General features: G+C 36.2%; 1 protein-coding gene across 2 annotated transcripts in view; it reads left to right on the top strand.

Annotated features, from left to right (window-relative positions):
• The window catches only part of Uvrag (UV radiation resistance associated), a 310,440-nt gene that overhangs the window by 94,946 nt on the left and 196,914 nt on the right, over nucleotides 1-18,580 (top strand). For both annotated transcript variants that reach the window (XM_005379880.2, XM_005379881.2), the window contains one exon: nucleotides 1,999-2,081. In XM_005379880.2, the coding sequence (XP_005379937.1) occupies nucleotides 1,999-2,081 (83 nt within the window). The remainder of the gene's footprint in view (nucleotides 1-1,998; nucleotides 2,082-18,580) is intronic.

The raw sequence follows: 18,580 nt of genomic DNA, 5'->3' as shown, positions 1-18,580 counted from the left end.
CAGGTGTAGGGGTGCACCCTTCTAATCTCAGCACTTGGGAGGCTGAGGATTGCTGTGAGTTTGAGGCCAGCCTGGTCTACATAGTGAGTTGAAAGCCAGCCTTAACTACATAGTGAGATGCTGTCTCAAAAAGACAAAAAAAAAAAGTTCAGGTTATTGATTTGAGCTCTTCCTTCTTTTTAAATGTAGGTGTTTAAAGGTTTTTGTTTCCCTCTGAGCACTTTCTAACTGTATCCTTGGAGTTTTGTTAGTATTTTATTTTTGTTTTTATTCATTTCAAAGCATTTTATAATTTGTCTTGTGATTTAGTCTCTGACCTGATTAAGGATGTGCTATTTACTTTGCACATTTGTGAATTTTCCAATTTTTTTTCTGTTGTTGATCTGTAGTTTTATTCCACTGTAATCAGAGAAGATAATTGATATGATTTCATTTTTTAAAAGATACTGAGACTTATTTTGGTAGAACATATGATCTGGTAGAGCACATATGCTTAGAGGATGATACCAGGTACACTTGAGAATGTATTTATTGCTCTTGGAGGGTGGAAGGTTTCTGTATATGTCTGTTAGGAGTGGTTGGCTTGTAGTGTTCATATCTTTCACTGTTTTCACTTTGTCCACTTGCTATCCATTACTGAAAGTGGGGTATTGATGTCTCCAGCTACTTCCCCCCTTATTTTTGTCAGTTTTTCCTTCCTGTATTTGGTTATACATTGTGAGGTGCATGTGTTTGTAATTATATATTCCTGATCCTTTTTTGGTATGTAATGCCCTTCCTTGTTTTGTGACTTGGTTTTTATTTTTTTTTTCTCTTTCCTGGAGTACTATGGAAAGTTGATTTTATTTCTTTCTTTAATATTTGATAGAATTTGTCAATGACAGTATTTGGATGTAAACTTTCTTTGTGAGAATATTTTCAGTTATTCACTTAAAAAGTAGATATAGGGCTACTCAAATATTATTGTTTCATAATATGTCAGTTTTGGTAATTTATTTTGTCAAAGAATTGTGTAAGTGATCAAATTCTGGGAATAAAATTGTTCAGAATAATGCCATAATATTTTAATGTCCATAGCAACATAATTTTTTTTAATGCTGCGTATGGCAGTGCACACCTGTAATCCTAGCTACTTGAGAAGCTGAGGCAGGAAGTGGACAATTTAATGAGACCTTGTCTCAAAAGTCAGGGCTGAGGATATGAGCCAGTGTTGAGTGCATAGTGGGAGGCCTTGGATTCAATCTCCTGTACTACACTGTTCCCCACCCCTAGCCTGCATTCGCCTCGTGGAGCATATTTATGTAGTGTTGATTATATATCTTGCGTTTTACAAATATTAACTCTATTTTTTCACTTTCTGCAGTATTTGTGAGGTAGATACTAATATTATAGGTAAAGGTACCAATGTTAAACTAAAGGAGTATTATGTGCCTTTATCATGGAGCTGTTATAGAAAAGGTTTAGATTGGAAACTTGATAGTCTGGATCCAGACTTATTTTCTTAACTACTGTTTATGCTGCCTCTCTTAAATGACAAAGATACTACTCCTGTTTTTATGGAGGTCTCTTTGGAAACCATCCTTGTTCCTTTGTACCTTTGAGAAGGGAATATTTGTTTGTTATATTCCTGATTAGTACTTGGAATTTCCCCCCATAATTACATTTGATGACTAGACATAGTTGAAGTATTATTGTTAATACTTTTCTTCAATCATATAATATGTTGAAGAACTTCTGAAGCTCCCCTGGGAAGTTCACCATAATTTATACGGTGAAATATTGTCTTTATGAGAAACTGAGAATTTATTTTCAATTCACTTGCCTGAAAGGTTAGATTTTAGTTATATGGAAATTGTATTTAACTTCTTGGAACCTCTGAAATTACAAATTTACTCAGATGTTTATATAGCATATTGTTCAAAAGGCAAACAGGATTAATTTGTGCATAGATTTTTATTTTGTTTTATTTTGATTACTTTATTAATTAATGTTTTTCAGGGTTATTCAAATACTCAGAAGAATATTCTTCAGGTGGATCAGAACTGTGTTCGTAATTCTTACGATGTCTTCTCTTTGCTACGGTAAGAAACTTAAGAGTCTTCCTGAAGTCTAAAGAATCTTTCTCATTTTGAATTTGTGACAGTTCAATATAAAAGAATGTATAGAATCTTCAGAAGCTGTTACTTGGGCTTAGCATTTTTAAGTGAAAGCCTCAAAAATTTTGTAGCTACAATGATTTATCGCTTTCACAAAATTTTTGGAAAACACTTCTTTTTTCTGGACAGTAGAGAGAGCAGTTGGATGCCAATGATCTTGAAACAGGGACATAAGCTATTTGTTGGTCTTCAGTACTCTAAAGAGCAGTAACCTGAGGTACAGAATTTAAACTTATCAACCATAGCCAGAAGAGCTTTCCAACAACCCTGAACATAGAGTTTTGACCTGTTATTCATCTTAAAAGATTTTTGGCAAGCCAAAGGAGCTTTGTATGAATTTAATACTCTGATGTTTATATGCCTCATCTCTATATTTTTATATCTGGGCTTAATTTTGAAAGATTTTAAAATTTGGCTTTAATTTTAAATGAGGTAGATTCTCAAGGCCATTTTCCCAAGGGGCAAGCTACCAAAATAAATGCATTTCAAAGTAAAGTCAACAGTGACACTCAGCCTTTGTTCATCCTACTCAGACAAATTGCTCAATGCAATTTGTTGCTGGCAGTATTTTTCTAATCTTTGTGTAACACATTGTAAATTTCAGACCATTAGATATCCTCTTATGTCAGAGGATGAGTCCAAAAGAATAATTGAAGAAATGGTTATTTTATTTATTTTTCTAAAATTTTACACAGAAAATTTAAAATCAAAACGATACATAATATTGTAGCATGACAATCATGATGACATTTTTGTGAAATACTTAAATTTTCATTTTGACATAGTATAGCTCTTAATCAGTCTGCTCTAATATATAAGAAGCTTTTACCTAACTTGTTGACTTTTAATGAGATGTCATTGAAGAAATTTTGTGACATTGGCTGGACTGTTTAATGTCTGGACATCTCTAAGTATAGTGGCGCATATATAGCATATGCGTCATATAAGTTATTGTTGTTATTACTGACTAGTGACCTCATGTTGGCTTGACATGAACCTCTTGTCACAATTAATTGGAGCACAAAAGAAAGGCAAATGTCTGAATCTGAAAGAAAAAGTCTATACCATAAACAATCCTAGTTTTACATTTTAGAAGATGGTACATGTGGAAGGCATGAATACATTTAATACAGCATAAGATTAACAAGGAATTGTCATACCCATCTGAAAAACCTTTGTTTCTTAATTTGGTTATGTACAAGAGCATCTTTTGTGAGAAATCCTTATTATGTTATTTCTGGAAAACTTAACCTTTGCTGATGACCAATTTACTAGGGGTGTCTCCTGTAAGGCTATGGAGATGATTGGGGCTTCCCATTAATGAATAAGGACTGGATAATTATCCAGGCAGCTGCTTCCTTATTCATCAATTATAGTCCTGTCCAATAGTCTCTCCACACCCCACGGGATTTTTGTTTAATTATCTTAATAATTTTTTGATGACTTATAAAAAACCCAGTCACAACATTGAACATGTTTAGAAATGGTTATTTTATAAACATTATAAAATTGGCTTTTGTGAAAATTGAATTGTAGTATACATGATGATACAGAGTTTGAGCACATGGATTGTGTAAATTGCTCTTAAGGAACAATGATTTTGACTAAAGTGATTGCATATGTTTTGATGATTTTTTTTTTTTTTGAGGCAGTGGGCACTGAACCCAAGGAGGCTTTTGTACTGAGCTACATCCCCACTTCCCTTTCTCTCACGGCCCCTCTTCCCCCTGCCTAAAATTTTGAGACAAGGTCTTACCAAGTTTTGAGTTGCCCAGCCTCAGCTTCAGTTTATGATTCTTGTGCCTCAGCCTCCTAGAGTAGTGGAATTAGGGCATGTGCCATCTCAGCCAGCTTATCTGATGACTTCTGATTCGTATCTGAGAAGTAGTTTCACCTTGACTGCTTAGGATTATAACAGAACAGACATAATCTAGTATCTAGAGGGTAGAGATAGAAAGTAGGAGTTGTCAAAATATGTATATATTTTTGAGCCTGTTCAGCTTGGGATATAGAGAACAGGAGATGAAGAACGACTATTGGATCTTGTGAAGCACCGTGCTATAACAGAATGCTTTGATTAACTTGATCCAGACCCTGACCCTGACCCTGCCTTTACTCATCCCTGATTTATCCAAATGCATTCAACTTGTCTCATTTTTCTTAAAAGATGGAAGCAATGATTTGCAAATTTGTATAAGCATTTTCACAGTTATTATTTTATTCTCTTAGATTCTTGTATTCTTACAGTCTCTGTCTAAAGCATAGAAATTGAGATAAAATGTGTTGAATGGCCTGTCTGAGGGCGAACAGCAAGTAAGAACTAGACTGGAGACTGTTGGGAAGGTTTTCATGTTTTGTAGATCCTTTTCATAGGCTCATCGTCCTTGACTGATGGTTGTAAGATGCACATAGCATAATGACTAAGTAAATTTTTCTGAAAAGCAGTGTCCTCCATAAATGCAAACTCATCAGGATTTGATAGTTACTGAATTATTTAGCATTGATGATCTTGAATGTTTGGTTCTTAGGGGTTTAATTTTTAAAGTATTTTCTAGATTCCTTGTAGGAAGTTAGTAGTTTAGATTACTTTGTTAACAGTGGTTTCCTTACCACCACTGTGTTATTCATTTGTAGCTACTAACACAGGTATACTGTCTGAACCAAATCAAGTGTCTCTGTATGAACCATGTTACCCAAGCCTGGTAGTTACTCTAGAACTAGAAATTTTAAATTTTACTTTTGGAAGTTAGTAAGTAAAATGTCCCTTTCTCTGCTAATTCCCTCAGACATCAGAAACTAGTACCCATCACCTGTTCCTCTTTTCCCATAGTTTATGCCATGACAAATGTGACATTCTTGCTGGGAAACTTGTATGCCTGTGACATTAAACTGTTGTCCATTGTTTGCTCTCTAATGTTTTTCCTGGTGGTAGTCACTTAAAAAAAAAAAAAAAAAAAAAATATATATATATATATATATATATATATATATTTCCCCCCCCAGGGGAAAGGGATTAAAAAAGAATTCAGGTGTTTTAGATACATGTACCAACTCACCACAAGGAATGTGATCACCCATGTACTGTATACATTTACTAATAAAAAATAAAAAGTAAAGGAAAAGTATATACATTTTCTTTTCGGATACTTTCTTGGTTTATAAAAATATTGACACTTGATCTACAATTGTATGTGAAGAGTCTGAATTTAGTACAGTTAGAAACAAACGAGCTCCTTTCCCTCCATCTAACTCTAAAGCGCACCCAACAGGTATTCCTGCTTCCATTGTCCTAAGGGAGGTAGAAAATGAAATACCAGAAGCTTAGGAGATGCTAGACCCTACGCAAGAGCACAGGCACAAAAGCACTGGTGCCATGGGAGATATGGTGGGAGGTGCCTAGAACAGGGGTGTCTGGCCTTTAAATTCTGAAAGCCTGAGTTAACAGCCCCCCTTTCCTGTTGCTGCCACTACCTTTGACCTGTGTGCAGTGCTTTTCTGTCACTCGGGTACCTTTCTTTATCTGTGTTATACCTTTGTTGTCATGGACTAGCCCTGAGCACAACTTTCTGTGATCTTCAGTAAACGTAGCTACTTCTGGGTTTACGCGTGACATTTCTTTTGTTTTTGTACACAAGAACCTGAACTATTATTGGCCCATTCAACTGTAACAAACTCTTTAAAACGACTTAACTCTAAAATTCTCAGTGCTGGCTGAAGTCATGATGAGCACTTCAGTCTCCTGATTCTGTGTTTTGAGAGTATTTTCTGGTTAATAACTTTTACTTTATGGTGTACCACCCTGTACTTTCTGTGTGTTACAGAAAAATAGGAAATCTTGATGAAACAAGGACTTTGGAGCACTTAAAACTAGGATATTGAAGTCCTTTGTGTGGACATGTTCTGCTCTTTTGCAGGGAAACAATTACCTGAGATTTCACTTTTTTCATTTTTTTTTTTAAGGTTCTATACATGTTTTTTTAAATTTTAGTTTATTAATACATGGGTGATACATAATGTTTACATTCCCTGTGGGAATTTGGTGCATGTACATAACCTGCATTGATTCCTCTTTTCACCCCCTTCCTCCCTCCAGTGCGTCTCATTTCAGTGTTGCCGAAGTATTAGTAGCTCTTTGCAAATTCATGTTTAGTGTGTGTGATGGTAGTTTCTTCTTAACCCTTGGAAAATCCTGGATTAAAGATTTGTTTTCAGGTAGACAGACATTGAATTAAGAGCCATTTTTATTCATTGTTATATTTGATACTTTAGGATGTTCACCACAAGGTGTCAATGTTGTTCTTTAACTGGCGTTCGAAATTTCATTTATTTTACAATTTAGGGGTGAGAGAAGCAGGAGGCTTCAGGGAGTATCACACAGGTGATAAAGTACAACAAATAAACATTTACTTGTAGATGTTGATTTTAAAAATCTCTTATTATCCCTTCTAATTTGAGGAATGTAGGCTTGTTAGATACATTTTCCACTTGTCTCCTCCTCCCTTTTTAAACCTTGGTGATAGAGAATTATAATTGTTAAAAGATTACAGAGAGAGGAGGAGCAGCATTGTCAGGTTTGCAGTCTAGACTTCTGTGGAAGCCAGGGTTATCTCTAATTTTATCTGTTCTCTGAGATTGAAAGATTATTTTTAGTGTTAAAGAATTTATTTTTCTTGTTTGTTTTTCCTTTCAGACTTGATAGAAGAGATAGCATATTATAATGAGACAAATGATATTCTTTATGGTTTTCTTCCATCCTAGTTAATATTTTTTTTGTTTTTGTATTCTCCTTTTGAAATGTCTTGCTTTTGCCAGTTTAGGAAGTGGGAATCTGGTAGAAAAATCAAGGGCTTTGGTTCTTTCCTGGGTTCTAATCCTATAGCTGCCATATATAGGTAGACTAGATATAGGACTTTGGGCAAGTTACTTAACTTTTATGTGCCTCAGTTTACTCATGTAAAGGGGGTTGCTGTTTATCTCATACTATTAGAAATACTGTGAGAATGAAATAAAGTAGAATATTTGAAATATTCTAGGGCAGCCTCTGTCTTCAGTACATACTCAGTTAATACTGTAATAGTTTTCTTCTTTCCCTTTATTTTCCTCATCTTGAGTGAGCCTTCTCCTCTGTTTTTTTTTCTTTCTCATTACCACTAGCTTTTACCTTTCTTTTCTTGCCATTCTGATGTTTACCTCTTCTGCTTTCAAAGTTACCTGTCATAATCCTAACATCATAATGGGAAAAGAAATGTTTAGCACGTGTATACTTTTTGTTACTAATGACATGAAAGGGTCTTGAAAAAGCCATTGTTTCATATGTCTGTATTTTTTCCTGTCTGTTTTTTGGTACCGGGAATTGAACACAGGACCTTGTGCTTGCCAGGCAGGTGCTTGTGCTGCTGAGCTATATCCCCAGCCCTCTCTGTCTTATTGAGATTCTTGGTTAAGGGTTGGAGTTCCTCTGGCTCAGGACTTCTTGCATTACTCTTTCTAAGTATTTTGTTCCCCTCCTATAGCTTCCAGCAGCACATCCAGTGTTGGACGCTCTTGAGTCTGTGTATCTAATTCTTAAACCTCTTTTAGATTTCCACCCTATTTTCCAGTAACCATTGGGCATTTATACTTTCATGCCGTCAAGGAGCCTCAACTTCAGGATGGCTAGAGCTACACTCACTGGCTTAATACCCACTTTTTCCTTTTCTTTTCTGAGGTTTTCTAGTAGTGTTAGTGTCATCCCACTCCCAGAGCTCTAGTGATCTTTTTCAGTTTGTTTCTTTCACTCTTTTTCCTTCAGGGTTATATTTAGTTGGTTATTAACCCATTTGATTCTTTGCTGGGATTCTCATCCACCTACCTTTCTTTGTTCTCACCTTTGTTTTCTTGGATTGTTTCTTGTTTTCTTGGACTATTTCTTGACTTCCTAACCAGTCTCTCTTACTCCAGTTTTTCTTATATGCAGTTGATAGCTGTAATTTATCCAGCATTTATTTTGTGGAAGGAATTACTCTAAGTCAGAGATGTGAACCTTTTAGAGTTCCCAAACTGCCACCCAAAACCCAGTTATTTATCACAAAGTGCCAACACTGCAATTAAATCTGAATACTGAGATTTTAGTTTAGAAAAAAATGCTCGTACATTAACATCTTTTGTCTTAAAAGAAAAACAAATAACACATGTGCCATAGGTTTGCCACCACTGCTCTGAGTTCTTTATAGTAATTAGCTTATTTCTCACAACATCTCTGTGTTGTAAGAACTGTTCCACTTCCTGTATACAGATGAGGAAATTGAGGCACAAAGCAGTTGATTAGCTTGTCCAAGTCACACAGCTAGTTAGTTGTTAGAGCCTGTATACAAACCCTGGCTGTCTAGCTCTAGAGCTTGCCTTCCTAGCTAGTATATTTGATGGCTTTGTTATCTTCGATAGTGTTTTAAAAGACATATCATTTTTGTTACTCATTGGGCTTAGAAATCTCTGAGCTGTCATGTAGACTCAGAGTGTAAAGTTCATGCTTTTCTATGTAGTATTCAAAGACGGTGTTTAAAACCTCCCCATAGGGCCTGTTGTCTTATTTCTACTCCACTGCTGCTTTCTCCTATGTGTGTGTGTGTGTGTTTGTGTGTGTGTGTGTGTGTGTGTATTTGATTTTTTGAGACAGTCATGCTATGTAGTTCAGGCTGTCCTTGAACTCACTGGGTAGCCTAGACTGGCTTTGAACTCACAGCAGTCCTCCTGCCTCAGCCTCCCAAGCAGTCCTCCTGCCTCAACCTGGGATTACAGGCATGTGCTACCAGGCCTGGCCTTCCCCTGTATTTAACCGTTGTAATTTATGGCACACTATCTGTGTTATAATTAGTTCTTTGTTCTCTCTCCTTTCCTCTCAACATTCCCAAATTCAGAGCTTCTTGCTTTATTAGTCTTTGTAGTAGTCGTGTCATGGTGTATATTAGGAATTTAAGCAGCTAAAGAATGCTCTGCCGATCAAATTGAACTATTTTTCAGGTTACAGAGGGCTAAAGTTTTGCTCTTCCTGTTACTCGTGTGCCTCTAGCCAAATGAGAGTTGTCAAAAAAAATTCTAGGCTGTTACCTGCAGTGTGCTGAGAAAACAGTCCATTCTCTGAACCTTCAGCTCTTTTTTTCTGCCCCGTCCCTCCATGCAGCATCTGGGGAAGTTTCCAGGATTTTGTGACTTTTAATCTAACTTTTTATATTTTTCTGAAAGATCTTTACTTAGCTATTTGGAGGCAAATTTCCCGTCCTCATTTTTGATATAAAATACTTCACCCATAATTTTCCGTTTTAAAAGGGAACTGCTTAACAATGAATAAATTACTTTTAGGGTAATTTTAGAAGACAGATGAAATGAGAACTCTAAGGGCATAACTACATTTATAATCTTTAAGTTATGAATGTGATAGCCCACTTTTGTGGTGTAGGGATTCCCCCCACACACACACACCTGATGGTCTCTAAGTGGTAATTGCAGCTATAGCTAAAAAGTCCACTGTAAGCAGAAGATGTCACAAAGTTTATATAGCAAAACTCATATACTTTTCTGTTCATAATAGAGATTAGACTCTTGGTGTCTGGTTTTTTTTGTTTTTGTTTTTGTTTTTTTGGTACTGGGAATTGAACTTAGGACCTTGCCCTTGGTGGGCAGGTGCTTGTGCCACTGAGCTATATCCCCAGCCCTGACTGATACTCTTTTTTTTTTTTTTTTTCTTTTTTGGTATCAGGAATTGAACTCAGGACCTGCTGAGTATAGGTATCATAGTTTTGTGATTTTTTTTTTGATGTGTAAATGACACATCAGTGTTACTTTAATTTTTGCTACTCTGATACAAGTACTGTACTTAGTTTGAGCTACAAGTGAAATTAAACATCTTTTCTTAAATTTGTTAACCATTTAGCATAATCTGGGAGTTTGTGTATTCATATATTTTATTCACTTTAAAACTTGAGGCTGGATTTAGTGGCACATGCCTGTAGCCCCATCACCTGAGAAGCTGAGGCTGGAAGATCACCCTGAGTTTGAGGTTAGCCTAGTCTACAAAGTGGGTTCAAGGTCATCCTGAACTGCATAGAGAAGCAGTGTCTCAAAAAAAAAAAAAAATACTTGCTTTGTTTCAAAAATTTTAGCTAAGAGTCCTTGATATTTTTCCCAACTTCATAAGTTACATCTTGATTCATGATACCTTACATAAAAAGTTTATATTTGTTATATTGCATACTCCTTTTTTTCTTCTTTTATAACTTCTGAGCATTCCTGGGTCTTTCCTGTGGTATAGGTGTTTCCTGTACCTTGATTCTACAGATATTTTCTAATCTCTATTTGAGATTTATATATATCTTACTTATTAATTCTTTAATACAATTTGTAATTTATTCTTCAATAAATTGTGTGGCTATTCCATACCCTGTGAGGTAGAGGTTAATTTTTTTTTTTTTTTTTCCTGGTACCAGGAATCAAACTCAGGACCTTGCGCTTGCCATGCAGGCGCTTGTACCGCTGAGCTATATCCCTGGCCCTAGAGGTTAATTTTTTTAGAGGTGTGTGCCTATACATTTCTTTTCCCATTGAATTCAGACATTGCCTTCATTGTATGTTAAAAGCTCATATATACGGAGATGTAATTTTTTTTGTTTTTATCTTTTTGTCACTTCTTTGCTACTTTCAGATTCATTTATCATTTTTAATTTATTTTTTCTTTTGATTTTTATTTTTTTATCAGTGCATGTTTCCACTATGTGATGATTATATTCCTTGTGGGACGTTGGTACCTGTACACAGCACATCTTCTTTTTCATCCCTCTCCTCTCCTTTCCCTCCTTCCTTCCTCCACTGTTTGGTCTCCTTCCTTTTTGCAAAAGATCTGTCTCCCTATTTCCTATTACTGTGTATATCTTTTAGTTTGCTCTTTATTTATATTTTGAGCTTTTCATATAAGTGAACCCGTGAGATGCTCAAACTTTTGTGTCTGATTTATTTTACTTAATGTTATCATCTTAAGGTGCATCCATCTTTCTTTATGGCAGAGTAGTACTCCGTTGTATATAAATACTGTACTACATTTTCTGTATCCATTCACCTGCTGATGGACATATAAGCTTTTAGCTATTAGGAATTGTGCTGCTATAAACATGGGTGTGCAAGTATCATCTTGTTTTGGTGTATTCTAACATCAAATGAGACAAGTTCTCCTGCTGTTGTTTTTCATTATTTTGGGCGATGTTCTCTGAACTTTATTCTTCCATATAAACTGTAAGTTTAATCCTATTCTAAAAAAATCAATCTTACTGGAATTTTAATGGGAATTTTGTATTGATTGAATTTTTATATTAATTTTGGAAGAACTCCTATTTTTGCATTAGTCTTCTTGTTCAAGAACATTGTATGTCTTTGCATTTATTCATTTTTTGGTTGTAGTTTGTGACCATGGCACAGCGCAAAAGGTTTTTTTATTTTATTGCTTCAACAATATTTTGTAGTTTTCTTCAGATGACTATTTGCCTTTCTGTTAAATTTGTTCATAAGTATGTTACACATTTCATACTACTTGTATAAAATATGTCCTTCATTTCTATTATTGTATACTTATTGCTATTATAGGGTAAAACTTTAATTTTAAAAAAATCTTATATGCAGTGGCTATATCCAAATATTTTTCATATTGTTTTCTAAGGAAACAACAATTTCTTGGCATACACTTATCATCATTAATAAAAGGAATTATAATTTGTATTTTCTTCTTCAACCTTTATAATGGTTTTCCAGTCTTATTGCAGTCGCTAAGCCTTGAAAATGTTCAGCATTTTGTTGTTCAGAATATTTTCTGCTAATTTTGAAAAATATTTTAAATAATTATTTGTTTACTTAAAAATGCTTTCATTAGAAAGAGATGCTGAAATTTTTGAAAGCCTTTTTTCTATTAACATTATGTTATTCTAATACCTTTCTACTATTAATACTCTTTTTTATTTCTTTAATTCATAGCTTAAGTAAATGTAGATTTCCTGATAATGTATTACCAATTAGTTATAGCTTATTTTTAATCATTTCTATAAGTGAGACTAAGTGTATAGTATATTTGTTGTAGTACTTGTTGTTTGAGGGGGTAAGCATCCACTTCAACCAAGACCTTAGAATTGAATTATGAAAATTTCCATCTTACTCTATAATCTTAATCTGTAGAATGATGTTAATAGTAGCATGTATCTCATTGGGTTATTAGTAGGATTAAACAAATTAAAGGGTCACAGTACCTCAACAGAGTGGTTAGCACTGTATTTGTTAATGACTAGCTTCGTTTCATATAAAACATTAAATAATTTGGGGGTTTTCAGTTCTTTAGAGGTTTGTTAGAACTTAACTATTAAGCTGTTCAGTTTAAGTTTTTTTTTTTTTGTTTTTTCTCCGGTACCGGGAACCGAACTCACGACCTTGCGCTTGCCAGGCAGGCGCTTTTGCCGCTGAGCTAAATCCCCAGCCCCCAAGTTTTTTTTTTTTAATGGCAAGCCTCTTTCTAGTTCCTTTAGTGTTATTTGCCCTGTCCAGTGTTTTCTCCTTCGACTTGGTTTATTGTTGAAAGTATTTTGGTAGGAAACCATCAGTTTACTCTAGATTTTCAAAATTATCGCTGTAACAGTGCATATACTTTTATTTTATAATTGTCTTAGTCATTTCCATCATTTCAGTACAGTTTCAATTTTATTTCAGAAACCACTCTAGTATTTCAATTACAAATGTTATTTTATGAACTCTTCTTGGACAAAATGGTTTCTGATATTGAAATTAAAAACACTTTTTGTGGAAGCTAATAAAATATTTGATATACTTTTTACCTTTAAAATGTTTCTCCAAATGAGACCCAGGAAAATAGACTACATAAGTTTAGGCATCTTATATATCCAGTTCACAATTTTGGTCCTGCATGTAGCACCAACTTGGCTTAGAGTAGATGCTTAGTAAATATTTGTTAAATACATGAATGACTAAGCACATGGGTGAAATACAATATGGTTGGGTGGTAACTAAATAACCGGTATATTTTGGAGGAATTTTTAAAATGGTAGAACTTTAGTCCTCTTTCCAAAAACGATTAACACTAACTTTGGATTTGTTCTGCTATAGCTATGGTGTATTTGTAATATAAAGTGTCTGCTTATTAAATTTTGGAAAAGTACTTGCTAATGAATGTCATATAAACATACTATGTGTTAAATTAACTTAAGTTTGTTAAATGAGTGAACCCATGGTCAAGTACAAATAAAGTACGAGTGTTCCTAATTGATCTCATAACCTTTAACTAGGACCTGTTATAGGCTATTTATGTGGTCAGGTCTATTTTCTCTAGTTTACTAAATAGAAAGTGGGTAAATTAAATGAACCTTCCCAAAACAGTGTTTAGAACTACTGACTTATAGGAAAAGTTAATTTTCAGATGTTTAAAAAATGGTAAAGGAAGAAGAAAATAAGCGTAAAGAAGTAAAGAACGTTCTTTGATGGCAGTTCAGTATATGAATAGTCTTCTGCCAAGAGATGTTCTCTGTCTGTCCCTTGTCCTTCAGTTCTGGCTTGAATTCACAGGGTTACTTTACTAAGACTGCTTTGTTTAAGATGTCACTGCAAATTAAGGCTTTGCCATCACACCCCTTATAGCTGCCTTGTAACTTGTACATTCCCGCTGGTGCCAGGCATGTTCCAAGGCAGCTTTCCAAGGGTTAGTGATTTCACCCTCATGTCTGTGCCAATAAAAATAACCAGTTACTATTAAACACCTACCCCACCCATAACTTGATTTTTACATGCTGTTTTATTAAGGGAACTTATCAGAGCTTTTAGAATTAATACATTATGCTCATCAGGATATCACCCGGGCCTTTGGACTAACCTTTGTTCGAAAGGTGAATGCTGCATCCTTAAAGAAAATCTAAGATACAACATGTTTATCTGTTGAAAGTAGATTTCATAGTAACCTTATTCCTACAGTTGATCCTTTATGACTGGAAATACTCTATTAACATGAGAAGCCAGCTTCTTACTTTGGGGACTTGTATTCTAGTAGAACAGATTAACAGATATAGCAAGCAAAAGGCTTTCATTCATTGAGAAGTTAATAATAATTCCTAATATTTCATGTTCTATGAATAAGTCAGAGTTCCTTCCTTCCTTTTTTCTTTCTTTTTTTAAACAAAGGGCCTATACAGGGGTTAGGGAAGTAGTAGTTGAGTAGTATCTAAAATAAAAAGCACTTCAAGGTAAAATTTTGTAAGTTGCATATTTTTATAATATTCATAATAGCCGTGCTACTATTCTGATTCTATTTTACTGGAAGGCACTCTGAAACTAGGAAAAATTAAGTACCTCAATCCTAAAGTATTCAACTCGAAAGTTGTGCAGAGTCCAGATGTGTTTCATGGCAGAGACCTTTCTGTTATGTGTCTCCATCTCGTGTGGAGAAATTCCCTGGCATTCCTTTCCCTTGATGAGCCTGCCTAATGGTACTTCTCCCCATCCCAGCACAGTAAGATGTCTCCGTTGGTGCACCTTAGTGGGAAATGGGCCAGGCGTTTCTGGGTCTGTTGGCACTGGTTGGTGGAGACTTCCATCGTAAGCTTTGTGGGAACCTCCACAGTGTGCTCTTTGAGCATGCACCTCCCTTCTGCACTGCCTCCTGGAGGAGAAATTAAGTAAGGCCTGTAGGTTTGTTGTTGAGTGTTTCTCTGACTCTATGAACCATGGCTATTATTATATATTGTCCTCAACTTTTTAAGTGTGAAGTGGTTGGAGACATGAGTTTTCCTCAGTTTGTATCCCTGACTGTTATCAGTCTTCCATTCCTTAAATTTGGACTCTGCCAGAATCTTAAAACTATAGAGGTAAAATAACTTCAACAGTAGCACTGAGTTTTCTCTTTCCAAGATTCTTTGATTTTAGTGACAGTCAGATTTGAACATTGGAGAGGAACTGGCTTTAAAATGTTTATGGGGAAAACATCTGGAGATTTAAACTTATGAGAAACTCAGTATAAGCCAAGAAATTGACTCAGCAGCCTTAAAAAGAAGCTAAGATTGTCTTATTGCATTAATTAAAATATATTGTCCAGATTATGTGAAGTAATAATCTTCTTGGACTTTGTATTCGTTAGATCATAATTGGAATATTCTGTTTGAGTCCCAGTTTATTTTGATGAGGAAGAGCCAGGGGAGGTAGCCAGGATGATGAATGGTTTTAAAGTACTCATAATAAGGAATAGCTGGGCACAGAGAATATTTGGCCTAGAGAAGAAAGGACTTTGAGCATACAGCTGCTATCTTTAAACAGTTATTTAGTTAATTTGGCAAACAAGTTTTTGAGTAATAAAAGGTACATTTAGCGAATAAGTACTGTGTAAGTCCTTTCCAGGCTTTATCTTATTTAATCCTCTGAGGAACCCTGTAAGATTGCTGCTATTCTTTGTTATCTCTGCTTTACCACTGAGGAAGTTGAGATCCAGCAAAGGGAATTGACTTGCCTAAGATTGCATAATGTCAGAGCCAGGATTTTATCTCTCTGTTTTCTTTCCTTTTTCCATACGGCCACCAACAAATTGTATAGAATTTGGTTTCTTTCTGAAGGGATGGAAGAGAAACAGTACATAGATGTGCTGTTTCTGAGAGTAGACTATTACGATAGCTATATTTATTCAGTGTTTGCTGTGTACCAGACCCTTTCTATACCCTTAAGAAAGAAAAGGCTTCTGTTATTATAGAGGTATATCCTACTGGGAAATTCAGAAATAAGCATAATTAATTAATTAATTTTAGTCATGATAAGTGCTATGGAAAAAAAATGAAGCAGGATAAGGGGGCTAGAGAATACTGAAGATGGTGGGATGAGTTATTCAGACCAGGAAGACCTCACTGAGAAGAGAATACTTGAACAGGGATTTGAGGAAGAACATTCCAGAGAGAAGAAATCATAGGTATAAAAGTCCCACAGTGGGAGCCAGTGTGGTTTTTTGCAAGAACAGCTACAGCAGGGAGGTGAGTCTGGTTTGATCAAAATAGGCAAAGATGGCAGAGACACGACTGTGTAGAGCTTAAAATCTGTCTGTCTGTCTGTCTATCTGTCTATCTTAAGAGATGGTAGGAAGCCGTTCAAGGATTTTGAGCAAGAGAGTGATGTGATCTGAATTTTACGTAAAGAAAATGACTGGGTCAGTGTAGCTCAGTGATAGAGGCCATGCTCAGCATATCCAAGGTCCTGGATTCAATCTCCAACACCCTAAAAAGAAAAAGAAGGAAAAAAAGAGAAAGAAAATGAATCTGACCTGGGGAATAAACTGAGTGGAGATAGAGTAACAAGACTGAGATCAGTTAAGAGAATATGATATTGTGTAATCTGGGCCAGAGAGAATTGCTTAGGCTGGTCTGGTTGCAGTTGAGGAAATAAAGAGAAGTGGTCAGATTCCTGAAATTTTGAGGAGGGAGCTCACTACTTAAATGTGGGATGTGTGAAAGAAACTGGACTTAAGGACAGCCCCCAGGTATCTCGCCTGAGTAACTAACTAGATGAATTGTGGAGCAATATGTGAATGAAAACAAATGCTGTGGGATTCCCTTGGGAGGAGGCAGGAACTAGGTAATTAAGAATATGCTGGGCACTTGTTAGGTGGGAGATACATGTGATATATGAAGGTAGAGCTGCCGAGAAGACAGTTGGGTATAATTTTGAGTTCAGGTGAGAGCTGGTACCAGAGATGTGAATTTAGGAGTTAAGTCAGTGTAGGAAACATAAACCATTGTATACGGGGCTGGGGATTTAGCTCAGCGGCAAAGTGCCTGCCTGGCAAGCGCAAGGTCGTGAGTTCGGTTCCCGGTACGGGAGAAAAACAAAAACAAACAAACAAAAACAAACCATTGTGTACATTTTAGGCAGAAAGAGATTTAATGCTCTGAATTGGGTACTTAACCAAATGACAAGAAGGTTAGAGAAGTAGAAGTCTGAAGGCTGCCACTGGGCTTCAGGGACACGGCAGCACTGGGTTTCAGGGTCAGCCCACCACAACTCTGAGTCAGCAATTAGAAAATGGCTGTGGTAAAGTAGTCACCCCACCCTCTGAGATACTCCACTGAGGAGACTGTTGGCAAAACCCCGCGCTTGAGAGGGCCTACCATGACTACAGGGAGAATGATCTTCCGCCACCTGTACCCTCCAGATTTAGCTCAAGGTATTGCTAATTCGAGAAGATGTAACAGGAAAAAGGGTAGCGGATGAGATGGGGAAACCCCAGGACAATAAGATGTCACAGAAGGCAGTGATATATTCAGTATTTGGAAGGACGGGAGTAATGACTTGAATCTTGTGTTGCGAATTGGTTAAGTTGAGGACTGAGGATGGAATGCTGAATTTTGCAATTTTGGAGGTCTTTGGTGACATTTATAAGAGCAGTTTTGGTGGTATCATTTAAGTGCATTAAGTGAGGGAATTAAGAACTAAAGACTACTTTTGTGAATTTTTTCTGTGGAGAAGAGCAAGGAAATGGTACTAATGCTGGAGGAAAACGAGGGGTCCAGGGAACTGTTTTCTGTTTTGAAGGGGACTCTTAGCATATTCATGTCATATAGGAAATTTGTGGCTGCATAAGGAAGGGAGTATTCCCTTCTGTTACACTGGTATCGTAGTATCCCCTGCTGTTAGCCCATAGCAGTCAGAAAAACCGTTGATTAGTGAGAGCTGTGGAATCCAGTGTTAAGTGGATGGTTTGGCCTGTAAGAAGGGCTATATATGTGTCAGTCATCAGAGTGAAAGGTAGAGAATATAGTTATAGCTATAGAATAATTTGGCAAATTTGGTGAAAGGAGAATGAATGAATTGGCCTTGAATGGTGGCACTTTTTTTTTAAGTAAGGTTATCAACCAGGTGTCAAGAAGGTGGAAGGAATATACAGTATAAGGCTTGAGGAGAAAGGAGAAAGTTTACAAATCACTATCTTGGAGAATGAGAATAAACTAACGAAGCTGCTATTTCCAACCTGTACCCTGCACTGGAATCAGCCAGAGAGCTTAGTATAAAACTGCTGTACCTACTCCCAGGCTCCCCAAACCCTTGGTCTGGGGCAGACCCTGGGAATTTGCATTTTTAGCTCTTTCAGGTGACTTTGATGCTGCTGGCTCAGGACCATACTTTGGATATACATTTAAAGGAAGAACATTAAGCCCTAAAGGAAGACCAGTCAGCATGATCACAGTACTTGACTGCAGAGGTGGAGGAGACAGTGAGTTTAGTATAATCAGAACTGAGATTATTAGTTCAAGGAAGGGAAAGGGAGGGCCAAAGAAGAGATTTCTTTCTTTGTCTTTTTGAAACAGGGTTTCACTACGTGTTTCAGGCTGGCCTTAAATTTACTTTGTAGCCCAGGATACCTCAAACTCGCAGGGATC

Source organism: Chinchilla lanigera, unplaced genomic scaffold (assembly GCF_000276665.1).
Source record: "Chinchilla lanigera isolate Chin_1 unplaced genomic scaffold, ChiLan1.0 scaffold00013, whole genome shotgun sequence".
NCBI classification, from domain to species: Eukaryota; Metazoa; Chordata; class Mammalia; order Rodentia; family Chinchillidae; genus Chinchilla; species Chinchilla lanigera.
The sequence above is the reverse complement of the archived record's forward strand: the minus strand, read 5'-3'. Positions and strand labels throughout refer to the sequence as shown.